At 41.3% G+C, this 18,615-nt stretch overlaps 1 protein-coding gene across 3 annotated transcripts; it reads left to right on the forward strand.

The window, feature by feature from the left end:
* Nucleotides 1-4,008: 4,008 nt before the first annotated feature.
* On the forward strand, nt 4,009-18,587 carry LOC138952704 (uncharacterized). 3 transcript variants are annotated; one of them, XM_070324406.1, is made up of 5 exons: nt 4,009-4,120; nt 6,259-6,706; nt 9,398-9,422; nt 11,661-11,759; nt 16,521-18,587. In XM_070324406.1, the coding sequence occupies exons 2-5, from the start codon at nt 6,278-6,280 to the stop codon at nt 16,766-16,768; spliced, it is 801 nt and encodes a 266-aa protein (XP_070180507.1). In that variant the 5' UTR covers nt 4,009-4,120; nt 6,259-6,277; the 3' UTR covers nt 16,769-18,587. The 3 variants fall into 3 exon arrangements, with proteins under 3 accessions (XP_070180507.1, XP_070180508.1, XP_070180506.1); XM_070324407.1 differs by having other exon boundaries at nt 4,010-4,069; XM_070324405.1 differs by lacking the exon at nt 4,009-4,120 and having other exon boundaries at nt 5,009-6,706.
* The last annotated feature ends 28 nt before the right edge of the window (nt 18,588-18,615 follow it).

Below are 18,615 nucleotides of genomic sequence, written 5' to 3' on the forward strand. Positions count from 1 at the left end.
TTCAGATTTTTAATGACCAAAGTCATTAATTAATTTTTAAGCCTACATGCTCAAATGCAATACCAAAGTCCGGCCTTCGTCGAAGATTGCTTGGCCAAAATTTCAATCAATTTGATTGAAAAATGAAGGTGTGACAGTGCCGCCTCAACTTTTACAAAAAGCCGGATATGACGTCACTAAAGACATTTATCGAAAAAATGGAGAAAAAAAAGTCTGGGGACTTCATACCCAGGAACTCTCATGTAAAATTTCATAAAGATCGGTCCAGTAGTTTACTCTGAATCACACACACACACACACACACACACACACACACACATACACCACGACCCTCGTCTCGATTCCCCCTCTATGTTAAAACATTTAGTCAATACTTGACTAAATGTAAAAGGAAGGGCAAGCCCTTGGTATACTTATTTCAAAAAAGTTACGATTTTTATCGACCGTAAAATTTTTTATCGATACTTATTACAAAAAAGTTACGATTTTTATCGACCGCAGACAGTTGTCTGCTGGTGTCATGGCCTGGTCAGCGGTCCGTTTGCTCTGTCCCCGCGCAGGGAACTCACAGCCGCTGTGAGGAGAAGACGGTCCCCTTTCTTCAGCTTTAGTTCTTTTATGTCCTCTTCTATATCTATATATATATACGACTAGTGTCTGTCTGTCTGTCTGTCTGTCTGTCTGTTCGCGATGCACGGCCAAAGTTCTCGGTGGATCTTTTTCAGATTTGGACACCGTATTCAGCTACACCCCGGACACAACCTCATCGATGAGATATTTCAACACGTGCTCTCAGCGCGCAGCGCTGTGCGCGCTGAACCGATTTTATTGTTTTGTTTTGTTTTTGTTGTAGGGATCCACTACCAGTAACTCTTCCTTATCTTCTCCAGTGTTTTCAGCCGCGATTATCTCCCTTCCTCCGTGTGGCGTCAATCCATATTCCCGTTACTACGTTACTATTTTTAGAAGGTCACTGCACGTTACTATTTTTAGAAGGTCTCCAGTGTTTTGCGCGTTTATCTCCTTTCCTTCGTGCGCCGGCGAAGCCGGCGTACACCCGGCAAAGCCGGGTCCCAGCGCAGCCTTGTATTCGGCTCTACTTCTCAGTTCCCGGCGAAGCCGGTACCCGGCGAAGCGGGTAATCATCTAGTCACTGATAAAGAAGCACAAGCGCCCTTTTTGACTGCAGATTTTCCGTCCGTCTGCAGCACATTTAAAACTTCCTCAAAAAGTTCGCCCTCCTCCGCCCATTCACTAAACGAAAACGCCATAATGTTTCACTTTGCTGGGTCCTGCTGCGCGGTTGCTGTTGGGAAACGGAATGAACCCATACGGTTCCTTCCAACCTATATCTCTGCCTCTCACCCTCCACTACAGCCCCCCCCTCCCCCACCCTTTTATTCGTTGCTCATTCTCCTATTACCTCAACACCGCCCTCCCCTCCCCATGTGCTAGACCACCCCACCACTCTGACCACACACCGACATCTGTTATCTCTCACAATTAACTTTCTCACGGTGACACCACAGCTACGCACCCCCCCCCCCCCTCCCAACCCCTCACCCCCCCCCCTTCCTGCACACAGCAACATACACTCTTAGTTTAAATTAACTTTCTTCTAGAAACTACACTTTAGTCAAAACTTGACTAAATGTAAAAAGAAGGGCAAGCCCTTGGTATACTTATTACAAAAAAGTTACGATTTTTACATTTAGTCAAGTTATGACTAAATGTTTTAACATCGAGGGGGGAATCGAGACGAGGGTCGTGGTGTATGTGTGTGTGTATATGTGTGTGTGTGTGTGTGTGTGTGTGTGTGCGTGCGTGTAGAGCGATTCAGACCAAACTACTGGACCGATCTTTAAGAAATTTGACATGAAAGTTCCTGGGTATGATATCCCCATACATTGTTTTCATTTTTTTGATAAATGTCTTTGATGACGTCATATCCGGCTTTTCGTGAAAGTTGAGGCGGCACTGTCACGCCCTCATTTTTCAACCAAATTGGTTGAAATTTTGGTCAAGTATTGTTCGACGAAGTTCGGACTTCGGTATTGCATTTCAGCGTGGTGGCTTAAAAATTAATTAATGACTTTGGTCATTAAAAATCTGAAAATTGTAAAAAAAATATTTCTTTTATAAAACGATCCAAATTTACGTTCATCTTATTCTCCATCATTTGCTGATTCCAAAAACATATAAATATGTTATATTTGGATTAAAAACAAGCTCTGAAAATTAAATATATAAAAATTATTATCAAAATTAAATTGTCGAAATCAATTTAAAAACACTTTCATCTTATTCCTTGTCGGTTCCTGATTCCAAAAACATATAGATATGATATGTTTGGATTAAAAACACGCTCAGAAAGTTAAAACGAAGAGAAGTACAGAAAAGCGTGCTATCGTTCTCAGCGCAACTACTACCCCGCTCTTCTTGTCAATTTCACTGCCTTTGCCGTGAGCGGTGGACTGACGATGTTACGAGTATACGGTCTTGCTGCGTTGCATTGCGTTTAGTTTCATTCTGTGAGTTCGACAGCTACTTGACTTAATGTTGTATTTTCGCCTTACGCGACTTGTTAGTTTATTTGCATACTTTTGCCTATCATGTAATGTGTAAAACTTTTTTTTCAACATTATAGTTCCCTCACTGCCCTGCCCTGAACGTTTCTTTCTGAACGTCAACTTTGGCAGCGTCCAGTTTACCACAAGACATTCGCGGACAGTGCAGTGTCCGCGGATTTGGCAGGTAGGCCTACTTGTGTTACCCAATGAAATAATGCACATACAAAAAAACAAGACATTCGAATGATTGATATGTTTGTATTCGGCAACCAAAGTTCCTTACAAACCTGAGCTGATGCTGTTAGAAAGACGCAAAGATAGCTGGCGTCTCGGGGTTATTGACTTCATTTGTGCCCTTTAGTTACATTTCTTGTTAATCGCAAATGCGCTGTGCGGCGGGAGAACCTCAGTGAATCATCATAACTTGCCTATGCTCATCACACGTTTGACTGTTTTGTTTTATCTCAGCTCTTTTAATTTGTATATACTTTAATCTTGCTTTATTCTGTCATATCATTGTAAGATTGATAGGGAGTTGCACACACACACACACACACACTGCACACACACACACACACACACTCAGACTGACACACATACTGCGGATATTTCGCTTCTCGGCCTCGTTGATCTAGTATAAACTCTACACTGACTGAACAAAAAAACACCCCTCGATAGTACTGATGAGCGACCTTGTGTACCTTACATTCATGGGGCCAAATTTGTCCAACCAATTTGTTTTATTTAACTTTAGAAATTTGATTCATCCTAAAATGTGTTCCTTCTTACTCAAGGGACGTAACCATGCACTAGTACACGTTTTCGAAGAATTCGATTTTGGGGGTGAAATCCGAGTATTAAATTTTACCACCAATTTTCTTCACATGCAAGAAACTGACATGCTTTTCGTCCATAAATAATTTCACTTCTTAATTTTACCAGGAAACAACATTTCAGTCTTGAGTATATGTCGAGGGGGAAATATGTAAGCCGAAAGATGAAATCGTGACAGGCACACACACACGTACACAACCACACTGACTGACACACACACAACCACACACACACGGCACACACAACCACAAACACACACACACACACAGACACACGTGGGGAAACGTACCCAACTACACAAAAACAGAAAAGTGGTTTTGTTAGTTTGGTGGTTATTCAGATACTTAGACCAGAGACATAGATAGAATGTATGTCTCTGCTTAGACAAGACAGGGACATTATCATGGTCAGAGACATACATTGAACGGGGTTTAAGGTCAAAGGTCTGCCAAACCCGGCAAATGTGATAGGCAGCCTGGAGATCCCCAAGCACCTCTCTCTCTTCTATCTATGTCTCTGATATGGTCTATGGACAAGACTGGCAACTAAAATCTAAAATGCGCACTGTATTTGGAGACAACATTTCACAGCAGCAGAGCAGTTGCCTCCCTTCCAAAAAATGAACGAAGAGAGTAAAGTCCCTTGAAAACCCGTCCTGAAACTTGGTAAGTTGTCAAAGAGCCTGCCAAACTTTGCAGAAGAGAAGAGCTTTAAATGTAAGTTGGACTATTCATTACTCAATCGTGACGCTAATGTGTGTAGTTTTTCCATGAATTATTTTCGTCGTCGCTGAATCAGGATCAGGTATACAATGATATATGACAGAAATATATATAAAAATATATATATAAAATGATATAATGTTGATACTCTCTCCCCTCGGGGTAGCAGATTCTCTTTGGAAACTCGGTCCCGTCCGAGGAGGGTCTGATTTTCCCCCAATAGGGCTGTCTGTGAAGGGACTCATTTTTGTGTTTCCTCTCTCTTTTGCTCTGCTAAGAGATTTTAACAAATCTCAGAAGAAAGTCTCTTCTGACTTTCAATTGTTTCTTTCACAACTTCTGATGTTTCAGGATCAGGATCAGGATCGATAGTCGATACATTGCAGGAACCTTTTTAGGTTATCATCGCAACGCTAAAACTTTCATTGAAAGTCTGAATTTACGTATTTATTAGACCTATTTCTTATGACAGTTCCTGCACTTGACTGAGACTGAGAGTGATACATTGTAGTATAATTATATACACCATGCTTGCTCACTTTCCGAAGGTATCCGAGTGCTCAGCATGTTTCTTGGCGTTCCGGTCCAGCACATATATACTCTCTCTCACCCTCACACACACAATCTCTCTCTCTCTCCCTCTCTCACACACACACAGTACACTCTCTCGATCTCTCTCACACACACACACACACACACACACACACACACACACACACACACACACACACACACACACACACACACACACACACACACACACACACACTAGCTGGGTCCTATAGCTGGGTCGGACACACGAACATATGCACACACACTGTCGGCAAGTGCACTTTGACACTCACACTTTGACACTCGCACACACACACACACAAACCTGTCAGTACAATTTATAAGTACACTTTGAGTATTCTTTGGCTTGAAAACATACTAGTGAATGACTCCACAGCATGACTGCTTTGAATATTCTTCTTCTTCTTCTGCGTTCGTGGGCTGAAATTCCCACGTACACTCGTGTTTTTTTGCACGAGTGGAATTTTACGTGTATGACCGTTTTTTACCCCGCCATTTAGGCAGCCATACGCCGTTTTCGGAGGAAGCATGCTGGGTATTTTCGTGTTTCTATAACCCACCGAACTCTGACATGGATTACAGGATCTTTTTCGTGCGCACTTGGTCTTGTGCTTGCGTGTACACACGGGGGGTGTTCGGACACCGAGGAGAGTCTGCACACAATGTTGACTCTGAGAAATAAATCTCTCGCCGAACGTGGGGACGAACTCACGCTGACAGCGGCCAACTGGATACAAATCCAGCGCGCTACCGACTGAGCTACATCCTCGCCCACTGCTTTGAATATGAGGCTTATATCGCGCGTATTCCGTGGGTACAGTTCTAAGCGCAGGGATTTATTTATTTGTTTAATTTTTATTCAAGGCGCAGGGATTTATTTATGCCGTGTGAGATGGAATTTTTTTACACAATACATCACGCATTCACATCGGCCAGCAGATAGCAGCCATTTCGGCGCATATCCTACTTTTCACGGCCTATTATTCCAAGTCACACGGGTATTTTGGTGGACATTTGTATCTATTCTATGCCTATACAATTTTTCCAGGAAAGACCCTTTTGTCAATCGTGGGATCTTTAACGTGCACACCCCAATGTAGTGTACACGAAGGGACCTCGGTTTTTCGTCTCATCCGAAAGACTAGCACTTGAACCCACCACCTTGGTTAGGAAAGGGGGGAGAAAATTGCTAGCGCCCTGACCCAGGGTCGAACTCGCAACCTCTCGCTTCCGAGCGCAAGTGCGTTACCACTCGGCCACCCAGTATGAAGAGTGCTGACTTACTATTAACTGATTCGCATGCCTTACTGTAATGGCGTACTCAAACCTTTTCTTAAAGTAGAACTTAGGTCTTCTGTTTATAACAGGCTAGGCTTGTGAAAGATTGTCAATAAATTATTTTCTTTAATTTGTTTTCTCTCAAAAGATTGAGTGGCGTATGTGTGCTCTGAAGGGAAGTGCATGGATGTGTTGTTGCAACTTTTGTGTTGGGACATACTGACTCTGTGTGTGTTTGTTTGTGTATGTGTGTCTGTGTGTGTGTGTTTGTGTGTTTTAAGTTGCAGACTCACTGTAAAGATGACCATGCAGACAGTGTTAGTCAGGAGCCTCTTAAAATCCACATGCTCGAGGAACAGGGGTGCATCAGTGCCAAGACAAGTTTTCCATCGGAACTTCACTTTTAACATATCCACATCAGGAGAAAAAAGAAAACATATCAGTACATTACAGTGTGAAAGTACAAGAACATTGCCACATATGCCTGTTGTACCAAAGAAATGTCAGGCAGTGTCAAGAAACAAATGTTTCATGCATACAGTCGTGACACAGACTGGAGAGATCAACGCAAGACTGAAACTGCAGCAACAGAGTGCTTTTGTGTCTTCGAAACTTTTCGGCAAAAACTTTAGTGTGTCAGTGCAGGCTGACAATCACTTTGGACTTGGAAAGAGTGACAAGTCTTCAGAACTGCACTCAGGCAAAGCTTCCAGTGTCAGAGGCGACTGGGTAAGCTTTTGTCACTTACACTAATGAGGGCTACTTTGACAACTTCTACCCACAATGGGCGCTTGATCCTGTAGTGGGTGCTCCCACAGTGTTTTTTGCTTATCGTAGAATACATATTATATACTAGGTGCTGCTGTCACAATTTTGCGTGGCACCGTGTTTATTTTTTATTTTTAGGACCGCTTGTTAAACAGGTTTGAACTGGAAGAGAGTGACTTTTCCTCTGGCATGAAATAAAAGTAATTGTTCCTGAAAAATGGATAGATTTTCTGTATACAATAACAGGTGTTAGGGTTTAAGAAGCAAACCCGAACATGCTGAAATAAAGTCACGTGACTGTCGACAAGAATAAGACTGGGTAAAAGAAAAGAGCAGAGACACATTTTACGGGAGTGCCCATTGTGGGTAGAAGTGGTTGGTGTGGTCAGTAACAAAATGTTATTTGGGCTTAATCATTGTGTCAACATGTATGGTGTGAAAAACGAATTTGATAAGTTTAACATTATTTTAAATTGACCTCTAGAGTAAATGAGTGCTGACACAAGAAAAAAATATTTGTTTGTGCTGCAGTGCTTACAAGTGGAAATCAAAATCAGTTCTGCTGCACTGTCACTGTTTCTTTTTTCCTTGTATCGTTTGGCTTGTTTGGATGTTTGTTGCATAATCGCTTGATTTTTTCTAAGTACAGTCAAACACACTTAAGCCGAACTCGCCCGGGGAATGAAAAATCGTTTCGCTTATCCGAGTTTGTGCATATCCGAGTTCGGATAAGCCGAACCTTTCCCGAAAAATTACCCTGCAGTTCGGCTTAAGCGAGTTTTTTTCAGGATAAGTTGTAAAATCACTTCGAATGTTTCTCTCTCTCTCTCTCTCTCTCTCTCTCTCTCTCTCTCTCTCTCTCTCTCTCTCTCTCTCTCTCTCTCTCTCTCTCTCTCTGTATGGTGTGTGTGTGTGTGTGTGTGTGTGTGTGTGTGTGTGTGTGTGTGTGTGTGTGTGTGTTTAAATGAATAAGATCAAAACAGTGACAAGTTACAAGTGCTTTCTTCAGTGGGGCTTTATTAATACCTCAAAGCCAACTGTAAAAATAAATGGTGAAAACAGTGACACATCTCAGAAACAAAACCAAAGATTCCACAAGCAACTACGCTTTTGTTAAAAAGATTTCAAGTAAATGATAATAAATTTAATGTTTAATGAAACCGGCACGGTTGGCCTAGTGGTAAGGCGTCCGCCCCGTGATCGGGAGGTCGTGGGTTCGAACCCCGGCCGGGTCATACCTAAGACTTTAAAATTGGCAATCTAGTGGCTGCTCCGCCTGGCGTCTGGCATTATGGGGTTAGTGCTAGGACTGGTTGGTCCGGTGTCAGAATAATGTGACTGGGTGAGACATGAAGCCTGTGCTGCGACTTCTGTCTTGTGTGTGGCGCACGTTATATGTCAAAGCAGCACCGCCCTGATATGGCCCTTCGTGGTCGGCTGGGCGTTAAGCAAGCAAACAAACAAACAAACAAAATGTTTAATGAAACCCTCTCCATTTAAAGAAAGAAAAGAAACACAATTAGACAATTTGTCTTTGTGGTCATAAATCAAGATCAAATCTCCGTAAAGATAGAGAATACTACATGGCTTGCTGTGTCGTACCAGATTTGCACGAGTTTTGGTTTTTTAATATTGAACTACGAGCGAAAGCGAGCTGTTCACTATTTGAAAAAGCAACGAGTACTTACGTGTATTTTACTCAAAACGTCCCGTAGTCGAGGCAGCCAAATTGAAGACGCTTGTTTTGGAACCTCGATCTTTTCTGAAGCATCGTGCAATTTATTTCGTCAAAGCGAAGAAACGTCACGCTGGAAAGTGTGGCGTGGCGTGTTGGTTTTAAAGAATTCATCGAGGGAAATTAGCGAGCGCATTTTTCTTCTTCTATAATGACGTTTGTCTTGGTGACTTTGGCATCGTAAGCTGGGGAAAAAACACGTCCCTGCCAGACTTACTTGACATAACCTCATTTACATGATATACACATGTGTGATTTGAACGATTAATATCTTATGAGTGTCTCTCTCACGCATGTAGGATAAATAGATTGTTGGCAAATGTTTTGTTTTGCTGCATGTTTATTGTGGTTTGATCTCCGCCACTCGCTCAAAATGAGCACATACATTCCTCAGGTAGATTTGCTCTTCACACAGATCTGTTCCTTCTACACGTCATCAGTTTCCCCGCATAGGCCTACTCAAAAACAGGTGACGTGTTCGTTTCCGTAGGATAATTATAGCCGTGACAAAATATGTTTATGTTCCCAACGTGTTTTTCAAGCAACAAAAAACAAAAAAAAGTCTCTCCGACCGTGTTTAGAGTTTGGCTTATCTGTCAAAATCACGTTTGAGATATCCGTGTTTGAGTTAGCTATTTTTTGACAGAGTTTGGCTTATCCGAATTAGAAATAGTCTTACAAAGATGGGGGTCTGGCGGGGAATTGGTTTTGGTTTCTGATATCCGAGTTTTTTGCTTAAGCGTGTTTCATTTAGGCGAGTGCAGATGTACTGTAATTAAATGATAGATGTGTTATAACTTATTGGTTGATTGATTGGTTCATAAACATTGAAACATTCTTTCTATTATTAAATTTGCACCTTTTTTGATGTTTTTGCACAGGTGTGCTAACATTGTTTTTTTGTGTTGTTGAACTAGGGTGTGAGACTGTCAAATGATAACGGTAAGTTAGTTTGTAATCATTTTTAAGGTTTGTAATTGAATGGTGTGTGCACTTTAATTGCGTTGTGTCCAAGTTCAAATATGTTTCAGCTTTTATTTTAGAATTAATAATTATATGGATAAGTTAATAGTAGTGTGTACAAAACCTGTATGTTAGGTTTGTTGCAGCACTCAGTAATGTTTGGAGTGCTCAGAAAGAGCTGTGTAGATAGTGTTCATATTATGATGAATATGGCAAAGGTACTTTTGGTAAAAATGTACTTTGTGTCTGTGTCAGTATTTTCTTTTTCCACAGTACTGTTCTAGTACCAGCAATCATTATAACTAATTTCCCCCACAGCTGTGCCGTAGAGATGGCATATTTCACATCAAATTTCAGACAAATTGGCCTATAAACACCAGAGTTATAAGATCAAAAGTGTGACGGACAGACAAGAGGGCTTCTATATATATATATACGACTTGTGTCTGTGTGTCTGTGTGTGAGTTCGCGATGCACGGCCAAAGTTCTCGATGGATCTGCTTCAAATTTGGTGGGCATATTCAGGTAGACCCGGGACAGGACACAACCTGGTCGATATTTCAACACGTGCTCTCAGCGCGCAGCGCTGAACCGATTTTGGTTCCACCTCAGCTATTTTGGTTCCACCTCAGCTACCCGGGCCCCCATACCGACACACCAAAGCCAAAGTTCTCGGTGGATCTTTTTCAAATTTGGACACCGTATTCAGCTACACCCCGGACACAATATCATCGATGAGATATTTCAACACGTGCTCTCAGCGCGCAGCGCTGAACCGATTTTGGTTTTTGTGTTCATTTCACCATTATAAGTAACTCTTCCTTATCTTCTCATCTTCTCCAGGTTTTCAGCGTTTACCTCCCTTCCTTCGTATGGTGCACTATAGTATGAGTGGTGTGTCTTCGGATATTCCCGGCGTTCTGTTACTATTTTTAGAAGGTCACCGCAGTGTCCAGAACGTAAATTGGACCCGTAAATTATCCTCACTGTAAAAGTGCAAAGGTCGAATCAATTTATAGCCACGCGAAAAATACACTGTCATCTATCTCTCTATAGATACGGCTTCTCTGTGTTTGTGTGTGTGTGTGTGTGTGTGTCTCTCTCTATGTGAGCAACACCTGGGGATTGTTCAGTTCTGTTTGTGATGTGGTCTGGCGGCTTTTGTGTATTTGTATGTACTGGCCTTCCTTTGAGAAGTCATAACAGTTCAAAAGGGCTTACAGATAAGCTATAAATTGCTCAATCCTGTTTGAGTGGAGTTCGCCTCCAAAGGTGATTAACACGGTTACATTCGTCGACAAGGATGGGACTCGATATGGTCAGGAATGGCATTATGGCCACTGAATCATTTTCGTGCTGTTCCCATTCCACGAATCTGGGAGGGACCTAAGCTTGGCGGGTCCAGGGCCGGACTAGGCGAAGAGGAGGGGGGGGTTGCCAGTGGTGGCCCAGGGGGATGTCCCCCCTGGCGGCAGGGGCGGATCAGTTCATTTTATGACTGATTTTTTTCAAAAGTATATTGTGAAGATATGGGTGTGAAGGCGCGAAGCGCCGAGCTGACGGCGCAAAGCGCCTAGCTTGCTAGGGGGGTCCGGGGGCATGCCCCCCCGGAAAATTTTGAAAAAAAGGATGCAAAATGGTGCAATCTGGTGCATTCTGAGGATGATCATTACCAGTTTCAGGCAGCAGATTTTGTCACTGATTAATACCCCAAAAATTGAAACTCAATATAAAATAAAGAAATGCATACCTCATTCAATATTTTTATTTTTTGGCTGGGGGGGGGGTCCGGAAACCCTAGAACCCACCCACCCCCCCCCCCCCCTCGTTGTGGGGGTCAGGGGGCGAAGCCCCCTGAAGCTGACGGGTAGGTCATATTCTGAGATAGGAAAATGGTCGCTCCTTGCATGAAACGGCATAAAATAAGCAATAATAAAAAATAAATTAAATAATTAAGGTACATGTTTAGGCTAGGGGGGGGGGTTGCGCAACCCCTATAACCCCCCCGGTAGTCCGGCCCTGGGGTCCATTGTTCGGACCCGGCGAAGCCGGCGTACGGCTCTAAGTACTTCTTCCCGGCGAAGCCGGCTACCCGGCGAAGCGGGTATTCATTCTAGTCAAACAATATAGCTGGTTAAAACATACTGACATGGTATCAATTCTACTGTGAAGTAAAGCAAGAAATGTTTGTTAAAAAATGTCTTGTGCTTTTTGCAGCATACCTCTCTTGGTGTCGGAACACATACCTGAGTACAGTGGTGGGGATCGCTATGATGGGAGAAGGGACCACGGTTTTGGCTCAACAGGCGGGAGAAGGTAAGGAGGAGAACCTCAGTGTTGGTGTGCACGTGTGTATAAATCTGGTACGGAAAATCATTTATCCTCCAGCTCAGAGTTGAAAATCGCTGCTTGATTTTGTTTTATTGTTTCTTTGAGACCTAAGCATTAAACTAAGAACTTCTGAAAGTTAGGCAGGGGTAACTTTTTGCAATTGAATTTGGAAGATAAAACGCTGTGTGAGTGTGTGTGTGTGTGTGTGTGTGTGTGTGTGTGTGTGTGTGTGTGTGTGTGGACACGGAATTCCACAGGTTTGGTGGACTAAAGGCCATTTAGGCCGCCATCCACAGTGGATTGGCGGACTAGACGTGTGGATGGCGGACTAACATGTGGATGGTGTAGTAAAGAAATATGTGGATTGGCGTGTTAGCGTGGATTGCCGTCCTAATGTGGATGGCGTCATACAAAAATATGTGGATTGGCGTCCCGAGTGTGGATTGGCGAGCTATGGTGTGATTCAGTTTCCCGCGCAAATTGAAAAATCGCAATAAACAAAAACATTACAGCATTATATAAATAATTCTTTGAAAAATATTATCATAAAACACAGTTCTATTTTTTCGTCGCTCGTCAGCCTAGAAAGTTAATGTGGGCGGGGCCTTGAATTAGGAAGGTTTGTTTTACCTATAGGATGCCTTGAATTAGGAAGTTTTTTTCCGGACCAAAAGAACGGGCCGTAGTTCTGTGCAGAAGTACACGTGGAATGCCTGTGATTATTTTGTGCATTGGCGCGCGCTCTCTTTCTCTCTCTCTCTCTCTCTCTCTCTCTCTCTCTCTCTCTCTCTCTCTCTCTCTAGTCTCTCTCTCCCCCCTCTCTCTCGAGGTATTACACACCGCTACGACCGAAGAGAAGTGAAAAATAAACTCCTGTTGTGCAGCGGGATAAAGTATTCCCTCATACCTCGGAGATATACCTTCACTCGCTCGCAGCGACGTCACGTGACATTTTAGATGGTGGAACAAAATGCTGTCGCTTATCGGCACTGAGTGCAGTGCCTTTGTAGTGCACTTGCACTAGAACGGCACTGGGTCCAGTATCCGCTCCGGCGTCGAAGCATTTTCCACTAAAAAGTGAACAAAATTTGACCTATTTCGTCGCCTATAGGGGACGGAAAGAATGTCATTTCAATGGTGTGATAACATTCTTTCCGTCATGTGACGTCGCTGCGAGCGACTGAAGGTATATCTCCGAGGTATGAGGGAATACTTTAACCCGCTGCACAACAGGAGTTTATTCTTCACTTAGCTTCGGTCGAACCGGTGTGCAATGGGTGCTCTCTCTCTCTCTCTCTCTCTCTCTCTCTCTCTCTCTCTGTAACTCTCATTACATTTGTCACAGTGATGGAAGACTTCGTTCTAACAGAGACATACATTCTATCTATGTCTCTGGTTCTAATTATTTTCATATTGATCATATCTGTCCATATAGCATCATTGTTTCATTTAACATGTTCTGGTAATTCCCAATTTTAATCATAACGGAAAAATTTGTGTATAGCCTGCAACGTGTATATAGTCCTGTGAATAGTTTTTCTGTCTTTTTTTCTTTTTCTTTTTTAAACTTTTATGTTTATCCTTTGTAATTGTTTTACGTTTGTATATATATATGTATATAAGATTAGAGTAGTCCCTCTCTGGGCGAGGGCTGGTTAATAAGAAGCTCGTTTATATTGCTTATGCCACAACTGTCGTAAAATAAAATTTGATTTGATTTGATTTGATTTGATCTCTCTCTCTCTCTCTCTCTCTCTCTCTCTCTCTCTCACTACCCCCTCTCTCTCTCTCTCTCCCTCAGTCTCTCTCTCCCCCCTCACTCTCTTTCTCTCTCTCCCCCTCACTCTCTCTCTCTCCCCCCTCACTCTCTCTCTCTCTACCCCCTCACTCTCTCCCCCCTCACTCTCTCTCTCCCTCACTCTCTCTCTCCCTCACTCTCTCTCTCCCTCACTCTCTCTCTCTCTCTCTTCCTCTCTCTCTCCGGGCCAACTTTGTTTGACCTATTGGACTGCTGTGAACGTACAGTAACCGTGGGCCACACTTTTTGGGGAGGGAGAAGACTCCCACTGAGTAGGGGGGGGGGGAGGGGGGACTCCCACTGGGGGGGGGGGGGGGGAGGGGGAGATTGATAGTTAGAAATGCAAGGTCAGTAGGTAGGAAAGCATTATTCTCTTAACATTACTTTAATTAAGCTTGCGGAGCAAATATAATGTTTTTGATTCATATGTTAGATATGAAGAAAGGCGAGTTATGTAAGCATTGGTTTTTGTTTCTTTACCATTGTGTCAGATTTTAATTTTTTTATTGACAGTGAACAATCACAGGTCTTAATATAATTCTGTGCCTCCCTTTATTGAATCGGTCGACACCCGTTTTTCACCGCTCGCTTGTCTTTATATAATAGAGCGACCATAGTGTGTCAACGTAAAGGCCTTGTCGTGGCCCCCACCCCCCTCAAGGTGAGCCCGGCATGCCTGTAAACTGGTACATGTTTCCTTTCTGTTATTGTTTAACAAATGTTTGCCATGTCATTAAATAAGTACATAAGTTAGAGACTTCCATGCTGTAGCGGCTTGGACCATGATTTGAGGGGCCATTTCTTGCTTTCAGAGATCCATGGCTCATGCTGCATATACAGCAACACAGGCATTTTTGTATCGTCTTATTTGAGACTACCCCCTTCCATGTAGAGACCTTGTTTTTGTCAGATTTTGTGTTCTTCTAATTCTATTAACTTGTCTGCTTGTTATAGACTCCTACCTTCTCCTGGCCTGATTTTTTGAAGATTTTGTTTAGGTCTTGAAAATGGGGTTTTCATTGTGTATTCTAAGGTCTGCATGTGCAAAACCACTGAGCTTGAAATATATCAGTGTTGTGGTATGACACCATGGCGGTCCAATGTCATGGGGTGTCTTGAAATAAAGTGGGTTTTTTTCCGATACAAAATCAGAGAAATTAAGTTATTCAAAGTTAATTCTATCACTATACTTCAGGAAATCAAATTTACCCCCAAAATATGTTTTATGAGTTTGACGAAGGCTGATATTTAGAATTGCTTAAAATAGTTTCGTAAATATTACCTACATCAAACATCAGTGCGTATGCACTGCACTTGCAAATCCACAGATTTGGTGGACTAGGACCCATTTAGGTCAATGTGTTTTATTCAATAACTCGTTTAAAAACCAACAGATTTTAAATTATTTTTCACATTTTGATGCAGGTTTTTGTGCTGATTAATACTTCATAACAATTTAAAAGGAAATATTAAGGAGATTCTTAAGCTGTGGGTAAAGCAAAATTATCCACACAAATTGGTGGACTAAGGATGTGTTTTATTCAATAACTCGATTAAAAACCAACACATTTTAATTCTCTTTTCATTTTCTTATGCAGTTTCATGTGCTGATTCATATTTCATAAAAATAACAAAATACAAATTTCCCGCCATTTTCATAAAAATGCAATAAATAACCCAAAATACCTTTTAAGTATAACATTCTTCCAGCAACAGTTACCCAATCAGTCTATTGAGTTTTCTTTTGCTCACTGTGTACACAAAATATTCCCCCGTCTCTCTTATTCTGCAAAAGTCACTATCCAAAACATGCCTGAATTTTTCAAGTTGTGTGAAAAGAGATGTTTTCCACACAAATTGGCGTCCTGACAGTACAAAAACCAGTGTCATTTCTCAATTTTCATTACCAACGGTTGAATTGGATAGTGATCATCACATCTTACAAGGTTCTTAAATGTAATGATAACCATATGTGTGTTGACATTTTTCGTATATGAACATGAAACAACTTTTGGGGTTCCTGTGTGTAAAACGATGTGGATTTGGTAGACTATATATAAGCAACGCATTTTGATCCCTCATTATAAAGTTTATCAACATATCCTTTGTTTTTTTTCATATATGTATTGATAACAGTTTTCTTAATACCATAGTGAAAATAAATGTACAGATGGGCGACTAAATTTTCTTTGATCAGAAAAAATGTTAGTCCACCTTTCCACAACCCTTCGTGTGTGTATATCCTCGATCCAGAAAAGTTTAAAAAAAAGAATTGGGAGGGCGTTTGGGTGACAATGACTTTACCAGTATAATTATTAAGTTGAGTAGCCTAAACTGACAACAGATCAAACTTGCAGCTTCTTTTAATAGCTCGTAAGAACGAATTTTCAGTCGAAAATAATTTCGACAACTTCAGAGATCAGTCTAAGGCTATTCTCTAGTAACTTTACTGGATTTTTTTTTGCACGCGAATAAATCCGTATGTGTGAAATGAAATTCTTTAAAAATGGATTCAGATAAAAGTTTCAATTACAAACGTGGTATGAAAAACATCGTGTTTAAAGGAATTTTCTGTTAGACGAGTTTCATGATAAGTCCACCAAAATGTGGATGGACATTTCGGCACCAAAATGTTATTGAAATCTCGCAATATTTGTTTTTCTGTCCTCATTTTAGATGTAAATTTAGAATCAGGAGTCGAATCTAGAATATCTATTTGATTTCCCAGGCGTGTGTAGGACGTTTTCTTAGTCCACCATGTTCCAAATTCCGTGTGTGTGTGTGTGTGTGTGTGTGCAGCCATTGTGTGTGTGTGCAGGCATTGTGTGTGTGTCCTGGTCCATTAGTACCTTATAAGTTAATTTGCCCCTTCTCTTTATGCAGTTCTTCCTTGTACTGTTATAGTCTGTAATTTTGCTGTGTAACTACATTTGCTTTTTTCGTTGCAGGTGCTTTTTTCTTGGCAGGGATGAACCTGAGTTGGGGCACGATCCAGTTCATTTACAACACTTTTCACTTGCGCCAGGCCATGGGAATGTCCATGTTTGGAGGGCTCCTACACATTTCCTTTGCCGTCATCCACTTCATCCTGTGGTTTATGGTCTGCATGCTGTACATAGGATACTCTGATGAATCGGACATGAGAGCCGTCGAAGAAGAAGATCGGAAAAAGAAAAGGCATAAAGCTGAGGAGTGATGTTGGTGTTCACAGCAAGGCTTGAGCCATTGCACAAGAAACAGAAACAGAAAGCCTAAAAGGAAGCAAGCTAAGAAGGGGTGTTGAGTTTGTAAGCATAACACTCTGCCTTTTGTGTACAAGCCAGATTGTTGATGTTGAACTCGTGTCGGTGACCTATTAGATGATGACAGATGAAGGAAGTGATTAGTGTTATCTTGAATCCACAGCCTTTATTTTGTCTTGTTTTGTGTGTAGCCAAGCAACATTCTTGATGTTGAAGTCTTTTGTGTACAAGCCAGATTGTGGATGTTGAACTCGTGTCAGTGACCTATTAGATGATGACAGATGAAGGAAGTGATTAGTGTTATCTTGAATCCACAGCCTTTATTTTGTCTTGTTTTGTGTGTAGCCAAGCAACATTCTTGATGTTGAAGTCTTTTGTGTACAAGCCAGATTGTGGATGTTGAACTCGTGTCAGTGACCTATTAGATGATGACAGATAAAGAACTGATGTTGGTGTTTGTGTGAGAGTGTTATCTTCTGTCCAGTCTTTTATTAGATGATGACAGATAAAGAACTGATGTTGGTGTTTGTGTGAGAGTGTTATCTTCTGTCCAGTCTTTATTTTGTTGTTGTTTGTTTTGTGTGTAGCCAAGCAACATTCTTGATGTTGAAGTCATGTTACTGACCTACTCGATGATGACGAATGAAAGAATGATACAATGGTACCTGTCTTTTAGGACCTCTACAAATGAAAGGGAGGGGGTCTTAAAAAGGGAGGTAAATATGCGAACATCATGCAAGATAATCTGAAAAAATAGGGTGTTGAATCCACTGTGTTTCCTTTATGGCATCTTGAGCCAGAGTATGGATGTTGAAATTATATCAGTGACATATAAGATTGACTTTCGTGGGAGCCTCAAATTGTTCCAGACCTTATTTATTGTTTTTGCACTGTCTTGTGATTTGCCAAATATATGCCAGAATGCAGGAATGGTTGCCTAGCACACAATATTGCAACTCTTTGAACATGTTATAAAATGTTATTACGTCAAAGAGTTCCATGTTGAGAATGAACAGTATTGCTGTAAATAGATCAAACACTCGGTGAGTGAGCATATTCTGTTTTATTATGATTTATATTTTGCCGTCAAGTGTGTGGGTCTGAATATTCAGTTGCACAAATGCTGACCCAAACTTAAACCTCTTGTATGGCATTCAGATGGCCACACACTCAAGGCATTCAAATATCTTATATTAATTCTCTGAATTTAAAACAATGGGGTTTTTACCCCCAATGAATGGCCATACCATGTTAAAAGTAATTGCCCAATTTTCTTTTCTAGGGTCACTTGATAAGAAATACATGTATAAAATGTCTACAGATTTGATTGTTTCATCATTTGTAGTCAGAAGTTGTTGTAGTATTGTACATGTACAAAGTTACTGCTATCAGGCTCACCTATTTTACAGCAAAAATCATAGCCTTGTATGATAAAACAAATGGTACAAAACAAATATTCAGGATCATGTCTATCAGAGTTTTACTTGCCACATGTACCACTACGATACCTGAGTTTCCATTGCCCATTTGACTTTTGCCAAATGTAAATAGCGAGAAATTAATGAAAGACCATGCCTCAGACATTGCCTGATGTGTGATCTTCTTCAGAAGGTGTACATGGAAAATGAGCTTGCTAGGAAAAAAAAGCACTAATTGCTGCAACTTTGAAACGAGATGAAAATAATTGTTAAAAGACAGCAAGCACGATGTATCCAGGAAATCTCACTTGGAAAAAAAAAAAAAAAAAGGAAATAAAAAGTTTCAAATTTCTAATTGTGTGTGAGCCTATGTGTGTGTGTGT

This window comes from Littorina saxatilis, linkage group LG17 (genome assembly GCF_037325665.1).
Source record: "Littorina saxatilis isolate snail1 linkage group LG17, US_GU_Lsax_2.0, whole genome shotgun sequence".
NCBI lineage: Eukaryota > Metazoa > Mollusca > Gastropoda > Littorinimorpha > Littorinidae > Littorina > Littorina saxatilis.